We start from the raw sequence: 18,729 nt of genomic DNA on the forward strand, positions 1-18,729 counted from the left end.
CAGAGAGGCAGAATCAATGGGGACGGGGTTGGAGGAGCATTAAATAATGATGACAGCCCATTGGGCCTCAAGTGGCGCTAATGTTCACATGAGAGTTGTATTGTTTGAGAGCCAGTTACGTCTGGTTAATGATTATCTGAAGCATTTGGCAGCATTGGCAACGACTGCCTGCTGGATGGTGATGTAATCGCAACCCATCTCCATAGAAACGCACAAAGAGGCTTTATTGTTGAACTAGCACACCATGTTCGGATTTTGACAGAACTCAAGGCCACAGTTTTCTATTATTTAGAAATTTTGTGAAGAATTTAGGGCTGTCAATCAATTAAAATGAATTGCATGATTGTCCATAGTTAATAGCGATTAATCCCATATTTTTTATCTGTTCAGAATGTACCTTAAAGGGAGATTTGTCATGTATTTAATACTCTTATCAACATGGGAGTGGGCAAATATGCTTTTATACAAATGTATATATATATTTATTATTGGAAATCAATTAACAACACAAAACAATGACAAATATTGTCCAGAAACCCTCACAGGTACTGCATTTAGCATAAAAAATATGCTCAAATCATAACATGGCAAACTGCAGCCCAACAGGCAACAACAGCTGTCAGTGTGTCAGTGTGCTGACTTGACTATGACTTGTCCCAAACTGCATGTGGTTATCATAAAGTGGGCATGTCTGTAAAGGAGATTCGTGGGTTCCCATAGAACCCATTTTCTTACACATATCTTGAGGTCAGAGGTCAAGTGACCCCTTTAAAAATGGCAATGCCAGTTTTTCCTTGCCAAAATTTAGCGCAAATTTGGAGCGTTATTTAACTTCCTTCTCGACAAGCTAGCTTTAAAACTGACCCTGCTGCAACCTAAAAATCGGAAGTAGCGTTAAAAACTAATTTGTGTTAACGATTTTGTTAACTTTGACTGCCCTAGAAGAAATAGAATGCAATTTTTCTATTACAGGTCAAAACAAGGTTACATGTTAGCTCTGTTTGGAGCTGGAACAGACGCATTGTTCTGTCTCTTTAAACTTGCTAGTCCAACTATACATTCAGCATTGTTACGGTCATAATAGACGCTTCAAAGATCACAGTATGAATGCCGACAGAGCTGATATATATTAAACAAAGTGCCTCTATTTTTGTACATACAGGAAGTACAGTGTGTGTGTGTGTGCGTGTGTGTGTGTGTGTGTGTGTGAAATAATGCTGAATTCAAACAGTGAAAATACTCCTCTCTTTTCCTCAGACTCAAGAGGTCCAGAGGGCCATGGACGGGAAACGGTTTGAGGAGGCCGTTAAGCTTCGGGGAAGGTATGACTGACGGCCCGCTGGAAACCAATCCGATATACCAAAGTCAGCACTTCACTCCAGATCAAGACATCAGTTTGATGTTGCTTACTGTAGACAGGTGTAGTACGTAAAGTGGATCACAGTGCTATTTAGAACACCACCAGTGTGTTGTTGACAGGATACAGTCAGTCGGAAATAATAATGATGCAGATAATTTAAATTACAACCCCTCAGTTTTGACTCTATTACGTATGTGGCTTTTCATTTAAATAGCACTGAAAATGCCCGACTCTGTTATTTTAAAAAGTAATGCACGTGCTTTGTTTTACTGCAGGAGTTTTGAAAACAACCTGAGGACGTACAAACTGCTGGCTCATCGTAAACCAGAGTCCGAACTGCCCATTGTAAGTCACCTCACAACATCTGGACATTTCCTTGACAGTGACAGTGTTGTCAAGCCGGAAATATACACACTCACACACAGACACACACCAAGCAGGTGTTGTTGTTTTCACACATACAGTAGCATTTCCCAGCATGCCTGGAGTGCAGGTTGCTTTTAGAGAATTGAATTGGCCTCCCCAAACCACTAAGATGTTTAATATTTTATTACTCTGTCCTAAGGATCTGCCTGCAAATAATGACTCGGCTACTGCTGCTGACGCACTGTGCTGCTGCTATTTTCAGAGGTATCCTTGGCAAAACAAGGCAGAGCAAAGTACTTAGCAAAGTATTTCTGTTGGCCATATAGAGTAATGTGAGTATTTCTCTGAAAACAGGTGCATTAAAGCATGCTAGTTTTGCTGGCATACTCATGATACTCACTGTATCATGATACAGGGGTAACGATTCAATATATTGCGATACTGTAAGTAAGGCGATATATTGTGATTTTTTAAAATCTAATTTTAGGAAAACTCACAGTATAAAGATCACATCACCATATAAATACAATCAATACAGTGTTCGTTGAGAATTGATACAGTATCATAAAACATAATATCGCAATAGTCAATATTTTCAATATTTTCTTACACCCCTAGCTGGCATCTCTCATATATGATGTCAGTTGTTTCCTGCTGTTAAGTGGAAAATAAGGTGACCTGTAATAATGGCCTAGTTAATAATAAACTGTTGTGCTGTGTAGCCTATAGCTGTAGAGAGATGCTTCACATGGGGCCCCAGGTGGCTCAGTGTTGGCCTGCCATGCAGCGATATCAGATGACACCTGGCTCCCCGCTAAGGGATGACTTGTTCAACCCTGCCAGGAGCTGTGGCAGCCTGCTGCTGCGGCTCCAAAGGAGGCAGCTCAGACTGAAGATCAGTGAAGTGTAGAGGCAGCATGGCAGACTCCACGCTGTGGAGCTCGCCTCAGGGTTTGGCTCCCCCCCTGTACTCTGTGATAATGACCACTGTAGGCCCAGCGTGTGGCTGAGAGCAGAGCAGAAACCAGTTATTGATTCGCTGTGCAGAGCTTCATCAACTGTCCTCCAACAACAACTGCAACATACAGTACTCTCTTTATTCACTGTGATGATATAACATTTTAAGTCACATTTGATATTTTTTGCCCTCAGAGCAACTTCAACGTGGCGGTGTTGAACGTTGGCGCCCCTGCAGCGGGCATGAATGCTGCCGTCCGTTCAGCCGTCAGAGTGGGCATCTCTGAGGGGCACAAGATGTTTGCTGTCAGTGATGGGTTCGAGGGATTCGCCCATGGACAGGTGGGTACAGTAATATCACTGATATACTGGTACATGTAAGGGATAATGAACAGCGAGCTGGTCATTGTTGTGAAATAAACCCCGACAGGGCGTACAAGGGCGTTTGGGGTCCAAAAATGACCCGCTAGCTGAACATTATCCCACTTATTTCACGGCTACTTACTTAAGAAATCAATAATTTGACACAAAAATGGTCCGCCAGAGTCAAAAGATCAGAACTGCGCCCATAGCAACGGTCTGCTATAAAGAAATAACAGACCGTAAAACGCTGTGATTGACCAATCAGAACAGAGTATTCAACAAAGCCGTGCAATAAAGGGACGTAAATCACAAGTTTCATCACGGTACGATATATCGATTCCAATCAATTCAAGGGACTGTGATCAATATGAGGCGATATCATATTTCATGTATATTTAAAACAGTTACATTTATATTAATCACAAAAAGCAACTCAATTATGATTTGACAATTTTATTACTGGGGTCTTCCAGACATTTAAATGAAAAACAATCTATACTTTTTTAATAAAAATAGACCTCCTGTTTTTCTAAATTAAAGTGCCAAATCTCTCATGTTTAAGTGCAAATGTTTTCTATCAGTTAAGAATTTCAAAATAAAGGCGTATCTTAAAGATGACAATATGTATCGATGTTTTCACTTTACATTGATGATATTGGATCATTGATCATTGAGTCGATATATATCGATCCAGATTGATGTATCATTACATCCCTACTGGTGCATGTATTGTACTGTTGCATGTATACATCACTTTGTAATCTCACTCCTTTTAAATTAAAACACTTGGAGGGAAGTCATCACACTAAGGAAATTTAATGTTATAATCAAAATGCATTCATCAAATGATCTTCCCTAACAGTTTGATAGAATATTGTGTGTACTACTTTCATATTTTAATCAATAACTCAAAGAGATATGGGCAAAGCACACAATCACAGTTAGGTCCCTGACTGGAGAATAATCAGAGAGACTCAGGGAATATAATCTGTCCAGATTAATGTAAACCAATTTCTCCCTCCTCTGCCCTGCTCAACCAAAGTTGATGCAGTACCGCATTAAACCGATAGAGGGCAACATAATACACAGACTGCAAAACACAGCTTCGGAATAATCAGTCAGTGGGATGATTCTCATCTGATCTAACTATAGAGAAACTTTTGAATGAAAGGTAAAAACAGACAGTAGATAATCTGAGTCTTTAAGTGGAACCTGTTCTGTGTGAAACTGAGCTGTAATTTGACACACTGCCATTTAACCCGCTACCCTACTGGTAGAACTGGTTTCACTCTCCTTTCCCATTATCCTCCTTTGACCTTTTTCCCAGTGAAAAACAACTTAAATCCCTTCAGTCCATAGTTGGCTCATTCAAATGACTGCACTTAACAAACGATCGGATCATTTATCTTCATCAAAATGTCCCCAATATCATCGGTTAGTTAAACATCCTGTGTGTGCCCTGGCCAGCTGAAATCAGACCGCGCCAACTGACCCTGAGAAGATTAGAGCAGCGGGAGTAATGGATTTCAATACTTCAGTGCTCTGGGACTCTCTGCTACACACCTCTGTGTTTTCACCGGTCCACTTCCTCGGTTTTATATAACAGAGAGAGTTTGGCCAGAAAAAAAGTGGACTCTCCTCCTAACAATCTCTGCATTGAGACCCCCAGGAAGACGTGTCAGATAATATAGAACTGTATCTAACGCAGGAGGTTCTGGGTGTATCACGGTGTGTGGTAAATGGACCGTCAACAATATAGAAGATATTATCTGAAGCATAGGATTCATACATTTGAATGCTAAAGGAATTTAAAGTATTTCAAATGTGATGGAGTAAGATTGCGTGTGTTGCTGTTGTCTTTTCCTCAGATTAAGGAGATTAAATGGGCTGATGTCGGAGGATGGACGGGACAAGGTGGATCTCTGTTGGGAACCAAAAGGTAAAGTCTTGATCCGTTATCTCTGATTGAACAGAAACTGTTCAGCATTAAAAATGAGATCCATCCCTTAGGGCCTGTGTCCATATAGCGTTTTTTTGTTGTTGTCTCTTTTCAGTTGTTCCCAATGAGGAGAGATCGTAATTGGCCGCATGCAGCCACCTAGAGATAAAGCACTGCACCCAGCGTCTTTTTTTTTGGGTGCTTCACCTTTTTTGTTCAGCCGCTCAGAGCGCTTCTAGTTGAAAATCTCTGAACTTTTCAGTGACGTCACTGTAGAAAATGGAGGAGAAGCTTGTTTTGGCAATGTCTCTCTATCGTGAGCTTTATATATCAGACAGACACTGACCTAACAAAGCTTTTTCAGCACCCCTCAGGCGCTTTTCTGCACCTGAGGGGTGCTGAAAAAGACGCTATATGGACACATATCATTACTGCTGTAGAATCTGGACTCAGATACAGATTTCAGCTTTAAGGGACCACATTCACTGCTCTCTACTAATGTTTTTTACATGCACTGAAACTCTTCATATCTCATCAATAAATAACAATGTTGTTCTTTCCCTTTCCTCAGAACACTTCCTGCAAAGCATGTTGAAAAAATTGCTGAGCAGATGCGAACGAACAACATTAATGCGCTGCTAATTGTCGGTGGATTTGAGGTACGTTTAAAACTTTTTTTTTTGTCCCTGCTAGCTAATTGTGCTAATGACGCTACATTCTCATGTATATTTTCCGTAAGCTTTTTTAGCTCTTGACTTTTGAAAATTCATGACAGTAGTGCTAATGTTATATTTCATTATTCAGAAACATTATGAGAAGAGCTCATACACTCACAAACAACAAAGTAACTGTTGAAGCATTGCTAATGATATTGTCAGATGTCCATATGTACAGTGAACACTGCAATGTTGATCCTTTCCATCAGTCTTATCCCACTTTATGTCAGCACACCACCATATGGCTCCTTCCATATCCATGTACATAATCATGCTTCAAATCATTTCTCTGTCAAAACCCAGAACATTATGAATTGTAGCGTAAAGTTGGTTCACTGTTGATTTTCAGTTAATATGTGATTAGAGAGTAGTAAATGAAAAGTGAAGCAACACTGTAACTGAAATCTAAATGATATGATTTGGTTTTAATTGGAAACAGAGAACACCTGCTTTTTCTCCAGCCATTTCACGCACTCCCATGTAGATGCTCACCAGCTTTATTTTCCTGTGATATATGAAAGTAAATGAGTTTCATGTGTATGTACAGTATGGATGTGTGTGTGAGAGAGATACTGTTTATTGTAAGTGGAGTGGAACCTGTCTGTTTCGCTGCTGTCCGTTGTGATAGACCTGGCTCCTCCCCTTGGCACCCTCCACTTTTGTCTTTCCCCTCCCTTGTGGCAAGTAGCAACCTCTCAACCCAACCAACCTGCTAAAGCTTCCAACCCTTCACACGCACTAAAAGCCCTTGGCTCTGCCCTGCAGGCCTTCCTGTCACTGCTGGAATTGTTAACGGCGCGCGGGAAATATGACGAGTTCTGCGTGCCCATGGTCATGGTCCCAGCCACTGTCTCCAACAATGTGCCGGGCTCAGACCTCAGCATTGGCGCTGACACGGCTCTGAACGCCATCACTACCGTAAGTGATGGGGAGCTGGCGACCTAGAGTAGTTCATCTCAGAGGCACACTGACATAAAAACACACACACACGCATGCACACAAACTTTATGCCAGCCATCTTATCATGTTTGAAGAAGGGAGAAATCGCTCACTCAGTCATTTTTTTACCAGGAAATTTTGTGATTTGTTATCCACATCTGGAATAAAACCAAAAACATCTCAGCCAGACAGACACATTGAGTCACGTCTGCACTGCCAGGCATGACTGGTAAAGGTAATTAACTAAGTTCCAGAGTAGTGTCTCTCCCTTCCCCATCAGGTGAGTAACTGAGTGACAACATGGAGGCATGCTGTGAGTGTGCCCGAGTGTCGTGACCGGCCGCCATGTTTGCTCTGCCAGCCTTCTCCCCGTCTATGTGTTTGCGTCCTCCCACATCATTAACAATCGAGATGAGTGGCTAACAGCACGCAGGTATGATGTTGTTGTCTAGTTAGCTCACACATAACGGCTACAGATCACAAACTAACACCTCGTAGTGCAGTCAACATGCACGCATTGCGTGTCTCTGCTTGAATTGATAATGAAGCCTTTACTTTAACTTTATTCAGTAACTGTGAAGAATAGAGTGCTCCGGGGATGGCGTATTTTTGTTGGCCAACCAGGAAGTTAGCGTCGCCCTGGGTTCCCTCGACAAAAAGCCAGTTGGATTTTTCCATCGGGGTTTTGGGTTATTGCAGAAAATAAGCTCTGTGGCAAACACACGTTTATGATACTTTCACGTTTTGTTCAGCAAGATGATCTTCACAGATGAACACCACTTTTATGATTTTTGTAGCGTAAATGCAGTCGCCAGAAGTAAAACGCTAACGCTAGGCTAAACTACAGCACGTTCGCATGAGTGTGAGTATACACAACGAGGCTGTAAAGGCGGACGAGTCAGCACGATGACCTATAGTAGTGTCATTTAGCCACTTGTTAGCAACTGCCTTTAAGTCACATGAAGGCTTCAAAATTCACGAGTGGGGTATTTATTGATGTATTTTATGTCGTAGAAGAAAATGTTAAACTCTCTTCAGCTTGTGTTAACCACAGACCTTATTTCAGGCATCTAACTAAAAACACATTGACTTCCAGACGAGGGAACCGAATGATAACTCATTTCTGGGTTGTAGGACTCATTCCCGCAGCACTCAATATAAATAATACATATAATATTGTTGTTTTGTTTAAAGCATCATGATAACTCAAGTGAACGTAACCCTATGTACGACTAAAGCACAGATTTAAACAGTAACATCTCCGAGCCTGAATCTTTGCCACCATCTTCTTCATTCTTCATCCTCCTCCCGTGTGTGCAGACTCGACCGGTGCTTGTCTTGCCTGCATATAACCTTCCACAGCAGATATGGTTGTCCTATGCAGCATCTCTCTGCAGTGAGCTGCTGAGGCTCACAAACCCACAGACCTCTCTCCCATCTTTTCCTGCAGTCTTTCTTCCCACTTTTCTATCTGTTCCACCACCTTTCCTTTCACATCTTGTGTGTTCTCCTACCTTTCGTGGCTCTACTCTGCCACTTTTTCAATGTCCTTTCCTCCCTTCATTCTCTTCATTTTCCCTTCTTCACTGTCCTCTCCACCTCTTTATTCACACTTCCGTCCTCTCTGCCAAAGGGAAGCCACTGCCGCTATCACACGGCAATAGCCGGAATGGCAGGATACACTCCAGCAACCTGAGAGATATTCACCTCTCTCAGTGGTTGTCATTCTGTGGCTCTAACGCGTTTTCATATTACTGCCGCTTCAGGCCTTTGAGAGTCTGCTGCAGCTGTATGATGCTCGCGCTACCTATGAGGAGTTTTGCATCCCGATGTGTATGCTGCCCGCCACCATAAGTAACAATGTACCGGGCACAGATCTAAGTATCGGGGCAGACACGGCCCTCAATGCCATCGTGGAGGTAAGGCAGTCGAACCGCCGCCGGCATAACTTTGTGCATCTTTAGCATCTTGAACAAAGTGGTCAGAGGATGAAAATGATATCAAGTGTCAGTGGAGTTAATGGTCCAGTGCTTATACTCGACAAACTGTCAGGTTCCTAAAGCAGATGTGCAGTAAAGTGTTGCATGAGTATTTGCTGCAGCTCAATAGATTTCTCTAGTCATTAACATGATCTTAAATAGGGATGTCACAATACCAGGAATTTAGTAGCCGATACCAATACCAGCCAAATTCCATGATTCTCGATACAACAGTAAAAAACAAAACAAGAAATGGTAAATGGACTTGCATTTATACAGTGCTTTTCTAGTCTTCCAACCACTCAAAGCGCTTCACACTACATGTTATGTCACACACATTCATTCATACACTGATAGCAGAGGCCCAGATGGCCCATCAGGATCTAATCTAAATACTCATACACATTTACTTCAACATACGACACCTTTATTTCCATTTGCATTCTGGTTTTTGCAAATGTATTATTAATCCCCGATGATCTGCCTCACGTTTCTTGCCAAAAACAAAATTTTACAAGATTACACTGGAACACATCGTGATAATATTATAATTTAACCTTCACCCACTACTCATTTTTACTTAATGGAGCTTGAACACATCATAATACAACCTCTGTTAACATTAGCGGTTAGCTCCTTATTTAGCCGAGCTGCACTGTACTGCTCACCGGCTGCTAATGTTAACTAAGTCTGTTCTACACAGTGTTCACATGGATTTGTTTTTCCCAATGTAGCATTATCATGGACATTTTCTATTGTCCCCGGGACGCCGGGACGCAGTTAGTCTCGAGCCCTGATCCCCGGTACCTGCGGTACTGTAGAAAAACAAGCACCATCACGTTTTCAGAATTTCGGCATTGACTTGGTACCGTAGTGACGGTTCTTGTGACATCCCTAATCTTAACCTTATTTTAATCCCAACTCAAAGTTTAGTAGTTCTAACATTAACCTCAGGTGTAAGATTAACTTTAACCCAAACACTTGAATAAATCCTTTGAAGGGGCACTCCACTGATTTTACACATTAGGTTCAGTTGTACTCGTCATGAGGACTACTACTCAGCCTGTGATTTTCTTTGAACGGAAAGACGGCTCTACCACCTACAGGGGTGAGGTTTTTAGAGATGTGGCAATTTAGACGGCAAGATGCTATCAAGTTGCATTATGGGAAATGTAGGATCCAGAGTTTTTGGAGCTTGACCCATACTAGGGATTACAAATCCGAATATCTTGGACTCTGCTGCCTCAAATTTGACCATTCTTTCTTTAATCTGTCTCTTGTGAGTCCCCCAACTTGATGGACGACGTGCAGTACTAGATCACTGGAATGCCCCTTTAACACTGTTGTAACTCTGCACTTATTAATGACATCACAGTCACCTGATATCAAACTGATTATCAGCATTGGACTAGGTAGATCAGGTAGAAAAGATAGTTTTCCTCTCTAAATATAATCCTGACCAAGTGTTTAACATTTGACATGTGAAGTTTACCAGTTGATGTGCTCTCTCATCCTTGTGTTATGTATGCAGGACTCCAGTCTAACTGGTGAAAGCAGCATTTTAGCCTGAACCTGCCTGAATTGTTTTAAGTGTAGCACTCTTGTGCAGTTTGAGAAATAAGCATGCTGGCCTTGAAACTAGTGTCTTGCTGTTATGTGGAATGTATTACTGTAACAGTACATGACCTCTAATCATCACACGTCTAACCTTGCTGGTTTGATCGTTTTGACACTTTGATATGTTAAACATGACATTTAACTGGAGGTATCTCACATTTATACCGTTTCATAATAGCTTAGTTTGTAATAATCTCTTAATGTATACTGACTTTGTGAGCTTATGTGCGTGTGTCAGACTTGCGACCGCATCAAGCAGTCGGCCAGCGGGACCAAGAGACGCGTGTTCATCATTGAGACCATGGGAGGCTACTGCGGCTACCTGGCCAGCGTAGGAGGCCTGGCTGCCGGAGCTGATGCTGCCTACATATACGAGGAGCCGTTTGACATCAGAGACCTGCAGGTAACTCATCATCTCTTAGGAACATATTGACTGCCTCTGCTGTGTGTGTGTCTCCTCTTTGATTCCTCAACTCTCTGTCAAGGCATTCAGTCCCCAATAAGGCCTTAAGCCCTGAACCCTCAGGGACTTGACTGACGTCACCTGGTAAATGGTTGAGTGAGCGTGAGACGCTGCAAGGGCTTGAAATGGTAAAAATATGAATGTGACGGCACTTTGGCGACATATCACGTTATCTGACGATGCCAATTGTAGGTTTTTGTTTTATGTTTTTTTACTGCGTTATTTGAACGTTTTCCAGGCTCTTGCCTTATGAGATGAGAAGTAACTGTTAAAAAATCGATTTACTTGTTTTTGTTTAACTTCATTAAGCAAAATTAAAAGAACTGGTTGATGAATGAACCAGGTGTGTAGTGTAATGCTGCATTCCTCTGATTTCATGTGTTTTTTATGGACCAGCTTAAGTCCTTAATGTTAATGTTTCTGGGTAAATTTAAATATGCCACGCTGAACACCCATGTGCCTTCAACAACGCTATGAATTGTGGGTAATTCCCTCAGGCAAAGTCTGCAGAAATGCAGACTTATAGAAAGTGTTCATAAAGGGCTCAAAATGTCTGCGAGAGAGCCCTCAAGGACTTGACGGTTTGACAGTGGGACAGCCTTTAACCCCTCGCAGACATTGCAGAAACGCGTCTCAAAGTCTAAAGAGAGTGGACATTGTGGGATTGGAGCCCCTACCACTCACTTCATCCACAAGAGGGCATTCAGACGGCCTCTACAGTACAACGCCATCTGCTGGTCAACATCACTCACATTTCCTCTTTATTCCCAACAGGCCAACGTTGAGCATTTGACAGAGAAAATGAAGACCAGCATTCAAAGAGGACTCGTCCTCAGGTAACCTGAATAACTGACTGTCTGGACTGGTGTAATTAAAGCAGTGGGAAAAATTAGTCCACATTCTGGTGCACTGCTGCTGCATGTTTGAAGGGACGCTTATGATCCAGTATTTCCAGCCCTCACTACTTGGTTTTAAGCTGCTTGTATAGTAAACAGATCCAGTGTTGATGTCATCAGTTTAACAGCTGACATTTAGCAGTGTTGCTCTCACTGGAAGCAGATGGCCGCCCACCCAGAGCCTGGTTCTGCCCGAGGTTTCCACCCGCTAAAGGGACGTTTTCACTCGCCACTTTACACTTTTCTTGTTGGATCTCTAAATTAAAGAGTACAGTGTAGACCTGCTCTTTATGAAAAGTGTCTTGAGATAACTTCTGTTGTGATTTGACGCTATATAACAATAAATTGAAATGAATGCTGATGTCACTAGAAGTTGAAATCAGCGAGGAAAGAAACTGAGAATGCAGCAGATGTCTCTAGTTGTACTATGTAGACTCAGACGTCTAATTCTTTCACTGTGTGTGTGTGTGTGTGTGTGTGTGCAGAAATGAGAACTGCAACGAAAACTACACCACAGACTTTATTTACCAGCTGTACTCTGAAGAAGGGAGGGGAGTGTTTGACTCCAGGAAGAATGTGCTGGGACACATGCAGCAGGTAAAGCACAGCCACACTGGTTCCGACTTCATACGGACTAAATGGGACTGGGAGTATTCCCTCCCGTTGCAGCGTCAGGGGTAACAATTGATCCAGGCTAAGCAAGATTTAATAAACAATTTTCTATATTTGTATCATGAATATGCATATCCCCGTTTTACATGGCTGGGCTTTGTTGTATTTTGGCTCTGTGTGTCTTGAGATTAGCGCAGATAAAACTGGAGCAAACAAAACTTTGATGATCCCCAAGGGAGGGAGTGGGTTGTGCCTGCAGCAACTAATGGGATACAGAAGAAATTAAAGATTTGGTTTTAAACATAGCACAACTAACAACCTTTAAATATTAAAAAATAGAAGACGTTTGGTGGCTCTGGGTTTGAATCTGGTCTCATTCTCTTGATTCATCTTTCTATCATCATTTCTTGACTGTAGATGTGACATGTTTAACATGACAAGTTCAAAGAAATGTACATACTTACAGCAGATTGAGACTACAGGCTATGGTGTACAAAACAACAGAAAAATAAATGTAATTTATATGGCTGGAAATCACCAGAGGCCCCACGATACGATATTATCACGATACTTAAGTCATTATAAGATCTTATAGCGATTTTAAACATTGTTATTTGTGATATTGTGATATATTGAGATTTATTACCTCTATCAACTGCAAATTATGCAGTTTGTCAACATCTGTTTTATCTAATAAGATTAGGGTTATTATTAAGATTATTGTTTTATGTTGTTAATTGATTTCCAAATAATAAATATATACATACATTTGCATAAAGCAAGAATAAAAACTCTGAGATGAACAGAGTGAAAATTGTCTCTTATTTAGAGCTGTCAGTCGATTAAAATATTTAATTGCGATTAATTGCAAATTAATTGCACATTTATTATCTATTCAAAATGTACCTTAATAAGAGTATTAAATACTTGACAAATCTCCCTTTAACATGGGAGTGGACAAATATATCTTCAAGCGACCTCTTTGAAACCGGCCATGCCAGTTTTTCCTCACCAAAATTTTGCATAACTTTGGAGCGTTATTTAGCCTCCTTCCCGACAGGATACCATGACATGGTTGGTGCCAATCGATTCCTCGACTTTCTAGTTTCATGTGATACTAGTATCACTAGCTTTTAAGACTGAGCCCGCTACAACCTCTGAAACGGCCGAGCTGAGCCCGCCGAAGAGCCATCGGATTGTTAAGAAGTTAATAGCCATGCAAAATATGGCAATAGATACTGTGCTGTATCGTTTTTTCCCCCCACCCTTAGTTATTATGATTGTTACGAACACACATGAACAAATTGTTAATGCAAGCAATATGGACAGCACTAAAATATTAAGAAAAACTGTACAGTCTGAAACTAATGAGATTGAGTCAGGCCACAGCAAAACTGAGAGAAACTGCCAAATTCAATACACAACATGTATGGAAAACAAACATCGTCCTGTTGTTTTGTGTTTCTTCTGAAAGGGAGGAGCACCGTCTCCATTCGACCGCAACTTTGGGACCAAGATCTCGGCCAAGGCGATGCAGTGGGTCACCAAAAAGCTGACTGAGACGTTCAGACAGGGTAAGGTTAATGTTCCGCTCCGGTGTTAGTGAAAGGACCTGTGGTAGCTGATCCTCCCTCCCTACAGAGGCGTGACCGTTGTGAAGCAGATCTGTCATGGAGTCACTGTCCTGATATATTTTAGTCCTCCCAGAGGAAATTATTTATTGATCATTTACATCCATCAGTGTAACTATTTAATGAGAAATTGACTTGAATGTACTTTACAGACGGATAACACTAACAGCTGTGAGCGATGTGTGATCATTCTTAACAACAGTTTGTCTTAAAAGCACACTGCATGTGTATAAAGGGCTAAAGTTAAAACTCCTCTTTGTTTTTTATGTCTATTTCCCATACACATGGATGACATAAGATGAAGGTAAATCTTTTTTTTCTGCTGGCTCCATGACCATCTCCATCTTTATATTTAGCTCCACATCCCTGTCTGTCTTTTCCATTATTCTTATAGATCCACACAGGCAGGCTTAGGCACGTGTGGGGCACAGCTGGGACCAGTGTGTGTCTCACAAATTTAGCAGTAGCCACCATGCTACACTATTTCCAGTCTGCAATTGAAAGACTGGAAACTAATAGACACATTTTCCTGCTTTGCCCCACATTTTCTTGTCTATCTATGATGCTTTATGTTGCCTCAGTTGCTTTTTGTGTTTAGACTTTCAGTTGTACCCCATTGTAGATCCACTTGTAGACCCACACAGAACTGTTTTAGTTAAGGATTAGCTACTAGCTAGATGAAAAGTCATCATCACTCTATACATCCTCTCACACCCACTGCCAAATGTCTTATTTAAAGTCCGTTCCCGTGTTTCCACCTCTGACTGCTGCGGTGTTTTCCCTGCAGGGCGAGTGTTCGCTAACACCGAGGACACCTGCTGTCTGCTGGGGATGCGTCGCAGGGCTCTGGTCTTCCAGCCCGTCGTACAACTCAAGGGAGAGACTGACTTTGTGTACGTAATCACACTACATGAACTTGAAGGGGAAAACTAAACCATTTTCTTTTCACTGGCATTTTCACATTCTTCTTTCTAGTTGTGGTGCATGTTAATGTTGGCACACCAACCTGCTGTGGTGCTAAGATGACTGTGCCAAAATGAATGATGCTAAATGCCAGTTTTAACATTTAAAGCCACTCTTGTATCACATGTTGTCCAGATGGGAATTGATCTTTTCGCTGCTTCCCGTTCATTAGAAGTAGGGCTGTCAATAATAACGCGTTAACGCAGATGAGTTTTAACGCTACTTGCAATTCTTAGGTTGTAGCGGGCTCAGTTTTAAAGCAAAAGTGACATGGTTGGATCCAAATTGATTCTTTATGTTTTCTAGTTTCATATGATACCAGTATCTTTATACTAGCTTATCGAGAGGGAGGTTAAATAACGCTCCAAACTTACGCTAAATTTTTGAGAGGAAAAACTGTCATGGCCATTTTCAAAGGGGTCCCTTGACCTCTGACCTCCAGATATGTGAATGAAAATGAGTTCTATGGGTACCCACGAGTCTCCCCTTTACAGACATGCCCACTTTATGATAATCACATGCAGTTTGGGGCAAGTCATAGTCAAGTCAGCACACTGACACACTGACAGCTGTTGTTGCCTGTTGGGCTGCAGTTTGCCATGTTATGATTTGATCATATTTTTTATGCTAAATGCAGTACCTGTGAGGGTTTATGGACAATATTTGTCATTGATTTGTGTTGTTAATTGACTTCCAATAATAAATATATACATACATTTGCATAAAGCAAGCATATCTGCCCACTCCCATGTTGATAAGAGTATTAAATACATGCCAAATCTCTCTTTAAGGTACATTTTGAACAGATAAAAAAATGTGCAATTAATCGTGATTAAATATTTTAATGGATTGACAGCCCTAATTAAAAGATTTGTGCCACATGTGACCATCAGAAGTGAACATTAGAACATTTTTGTAGTGTCATTTTGTAGTGTAAAAATAACCCCGTAACCACAGTGCTGAGATGTGCTCGTCTGTCTGCAGTCACAGGATCCCTAAGGAGCAGTGGTGGCTGAAGTTGCGTCCTCTGATGAAGATCCTGGCCAAGTACAAGACGAGCTACGACGTGTCGGACTCCGGGCAGCTGGAGCACGTCATACGCAACCGGCCCAAAGAGTCGGACGCTTCAGTAGCCATGTGAAGGTCGGCGCATTAACGGTGGCCCTGCGAAGTCCAAGTCTGTGTGTAAGACTGAAGGTCTGTGAGGCGTCAGTGCGTGTGTCGTAAAAAGAGCTCCAGTAACAACGTCAACCCAGCGTCTCTGTTAATGTTCATTTCCCTTCAATGTCACTCCACCTCTGTTTTGTCTTGACAACCTCATGAACTGTAACCTAGCCTCTTCAGTGTTCCTAATATCAAAACACACACACACGCTCTCGCACACATCCACAAAGCTGTCCTGCCATGCATCCGTGTGTCCTTGTTGCCCTGGATGTTTTTAGTGTCACCGCCGTTTTAAAATTGCACTTTTCTCTGTCTCCAGTTGCGTAGGCGGGCTCTGATCCCAGAGCCGCACGACGACAGAATAGACACTGTACCCGCTGTGTGTGTGTGTGTATATATCTGCCTAGACTCCAGTGTGAGGTTCAGCATATTTATGTGAGACTGATGCAATACAGTTCTACTGCTGAACTGCATGCTGTGCTTTACACTGAAACTAATATTTATCTTTTTAACATTGTTTATTATTTTGCTCGTAAACATGGATACGTCATTAACTGTAGGCGCTGCTGTACTGAGTAGCTGTCTGTCATATTGCACCAAGTTACTGTAGATGTGTAAGAGACTAATGTTTCCCACGGAATAAAAATCTGACTTGAGACGTATACCCTATTGATTAGTGTCGCTGGATTTATTTATGTAGCCCCTGAATGTCTAGTTTCCGCCTTTTATTTCCCTTAAATGTTGGAAAAATCATTGTATTCCACTCTAACAGTATCATATATATTCTTTATCTAGCTCTTCACTTAAGCTATGTTAACACTGAGTGAAATATTTTTTTGATCTTCACTAGAATTTGAATAAATTCCTAAATTATTGAGGTTTCACCTCAGCTTTGAGAACAAAAATAGGTTTGTAATGACTAACCAGCAGCAGGTTATAGTGGCCATGGAAGGATTACATAACAGGCCTACCAAGCACAGGCCCAGGGGCCCCACAGGCCCAGTTGCTCCACAGGGTCAGAGGCCCCACCACAGGCCCAGGGGCCCCACAGGGTCATGGGGCCACTGGACCAGAGCCTCTGTTTAACATTTGTAGTTGGAAAGACGATCAGACAACTACAGAGACAAAATGACCACAAAGAGACCCAAAAGGACGCCATTGTTTGTGGTGATTTTGTGTCTCTTTCAGTCTCTGGGTTTCTTACTGTTATATACTAGGGCTGTGTATTGGCAAGAATCTGGCGATACGATACGTATCACGATACAACGATTCAATATATTTATGCAATTAAGACTCTTTAGGGACCCCATGTAGAAATATTCAAATACACCATTTTATAGGTGAAGATAACACATTTGAACTGTATGCATAAAACGTGTGCATGTTTTTTTTTGCCCAAAACTGCATGTGATTATCATAAAGTGGGGATGTCTGTAAAGGGGAGACTCGTTGGTACCCATAAAACCCATTTTCATTCACATATCTTGAGGTCAGAGGTCAAGGGACCCCTTTGAATCGGCCAGGCCAGTTTTTCCTCTCCAAAATGTAGCGCAACTTTGGAGCGTTATTTAACCTCGTTTATGACATGCAAGTACGACATTGTACCTCAATTCCTTAATTTTTCTCATTTAATATAATGCCAGTACCTTCACTTTAGCTTTAAGACTGAGCCCACTACAACCTCCAAAAAGCAGCCGGTCCGCTGGCGGCCGTTGCATTTTTAAGAGGTTAATTAAAAATCGATACAGCGTTTTGGAGATTAGATACAGTTCCACAAAACATAATATTGCGATACTCATGTGTATCGATATTTTCTTAAACCCCTATTATTTAGGAAGGCTGGGATGTCCTTTGCATGCCAGTCTGTCTCATAATCTGTGCACGTTAATGTGTTTTTTAAAAAAATGCTCCTTGATGGTGGGCTGTTGGTATTCAATTTGGTAACTAAACCCAGTAGAGAAATACATAAAGGCAAAGCAAATGAAAATAAATCCATAAATATTATATAATACAATTCCAATTAGTATAAAGAGCTTTAAAGAAGAGAAATTGCTGAATTTGTCATGCAAAACAGGATGCTGTTCTAACAAAACCTGTAGACAACCAGATCCTGGAGGGACTGAAATACTGAAGGAAAAATCATTTCCAATACCTTCTATGGAATATACAGAAGCATCTTGTGATGAATGTGGCCTTTTGATTTGATTAATAAACAGCCTAGCAGCACCTCTACCATGACACAGAGTTGACCAATAATTTAAAACAAGCTTCTTTAAAGTCTCCCAGGCTGCACCGGTGTCGGTGTTCTACCTACCAGCCAGCAGGTGGCGGCAAAGCACCGTAACATCCACCGATACCCCGGGTTCACCGGGTGCATTATGACACGGATTCCCTCCATCAGTTGCTGTCCACTTTCTGCTCGCCACAATCCCACTATATGGTGGCTTATTACTAAAGCAGATTACGTGCGTGAGGCCTTGTGTGAATGTGCACGTGTGTCTGCGGCCATAATTAGGAATTAATCTTATCATTTGAAAGAAAAATTTCAATTTCCCATGGGTGTATTAATTGTGTATACATGTAATTGGGCTTCCTTTTTTCCCGCCTAAATGGATCTCTTTTTTCCTGTCTTAACTGCCAGTAATTACATGCATATGTCCGGGGCGAGGCCATCGCTCAGCGACAGCACGGTGACGTGAAATGTAATTTGAAGAAAAAGCTGCGTGAATCACCTTTACTCCCCACAGACCCTCCTGGAATAATT

At 41.6% G+C, this 18,729-nt stretch overlaps 1 protein-coding gene across 5 annotated transcripts in view; it reads left to right on the top strand.

Moving 5' to 3' along the window:
* The window catches only part of pfkpa (phosphofructokinase, platelet a), a 28,961-nt gene extending 12,327 nt beyond the window's left edge, over positions 1-16,634 (top strand). For 2 of the 5 annotated variants that reach the window (XM_074622660.1, XM_074622658.1), the window contains exons 11-22: positions 1,258-1,322; positions 1,636-1,705; positions 2,879-3,025; positions 4,915-4,985; positions 5,557-5,644; positions 6,467-6,619; positions 10,475-10,639; positions 11,474-11,535; positions 12,081-12,192; positions 13,682-13,781; positions 14,626-14,731; positions 15,786-16,634. In XM_074622660.1, coding sequence (XP_074478761.1) covers positions 1,258-1,322; positions 1,636-1,705; positions 2,879-3,025; positions 4,915-4,985; positions 5,557-5,644; positions 6,467-6,619; positions 10,475-10,639; positions 11,474-11,535; positions 12,081-12,192; positions 13,682-13,781; positions 14,626-14,731; positions 15,786-15,942 — 1,296 coding nt within the window. In that variant the 3' untranslated portion in view covers positions 15,943-16,634. Of the gene's footprint in view, positions 1-1,257; positions 1,323-1,635; positions 1,706-2,878; positions 3,026-4,914; positions 4,986-5,556; positions 5,645-6,466; positions 6,620-8,406; positions 8,560-10,474; positions 10,640-11,473; positions 11,536-12,080; positions 12,193-13,681; positions 13,782-14,625; positions 14,732-15,785 lie in introns of all 5 variants that reach the window. The other 3 variants (XM_074622657.1, XM_074622656.1, XM_074622659.1) reach the window with 2 other exon arrangements.
* The last annotated feature ends 2,095 nt before the right edge of the window (positions 16,635-18,729 follow it).

Source organism: Sebastes fasciatus, chromosome 21 (genome assembly GCF_043250625.1).
Source record: "Sebastes fasciatus isolate fSebFas1 chromosome 21, fSebFas1.pri, whole genome shotgun sequence".
Classification (NCBI taxonomy): Eukaryota; Metazoa; Chordata; class Actinopteri; order Perciformes; family Sebastidae; genus Sebastes; species Sebastes fasciatus.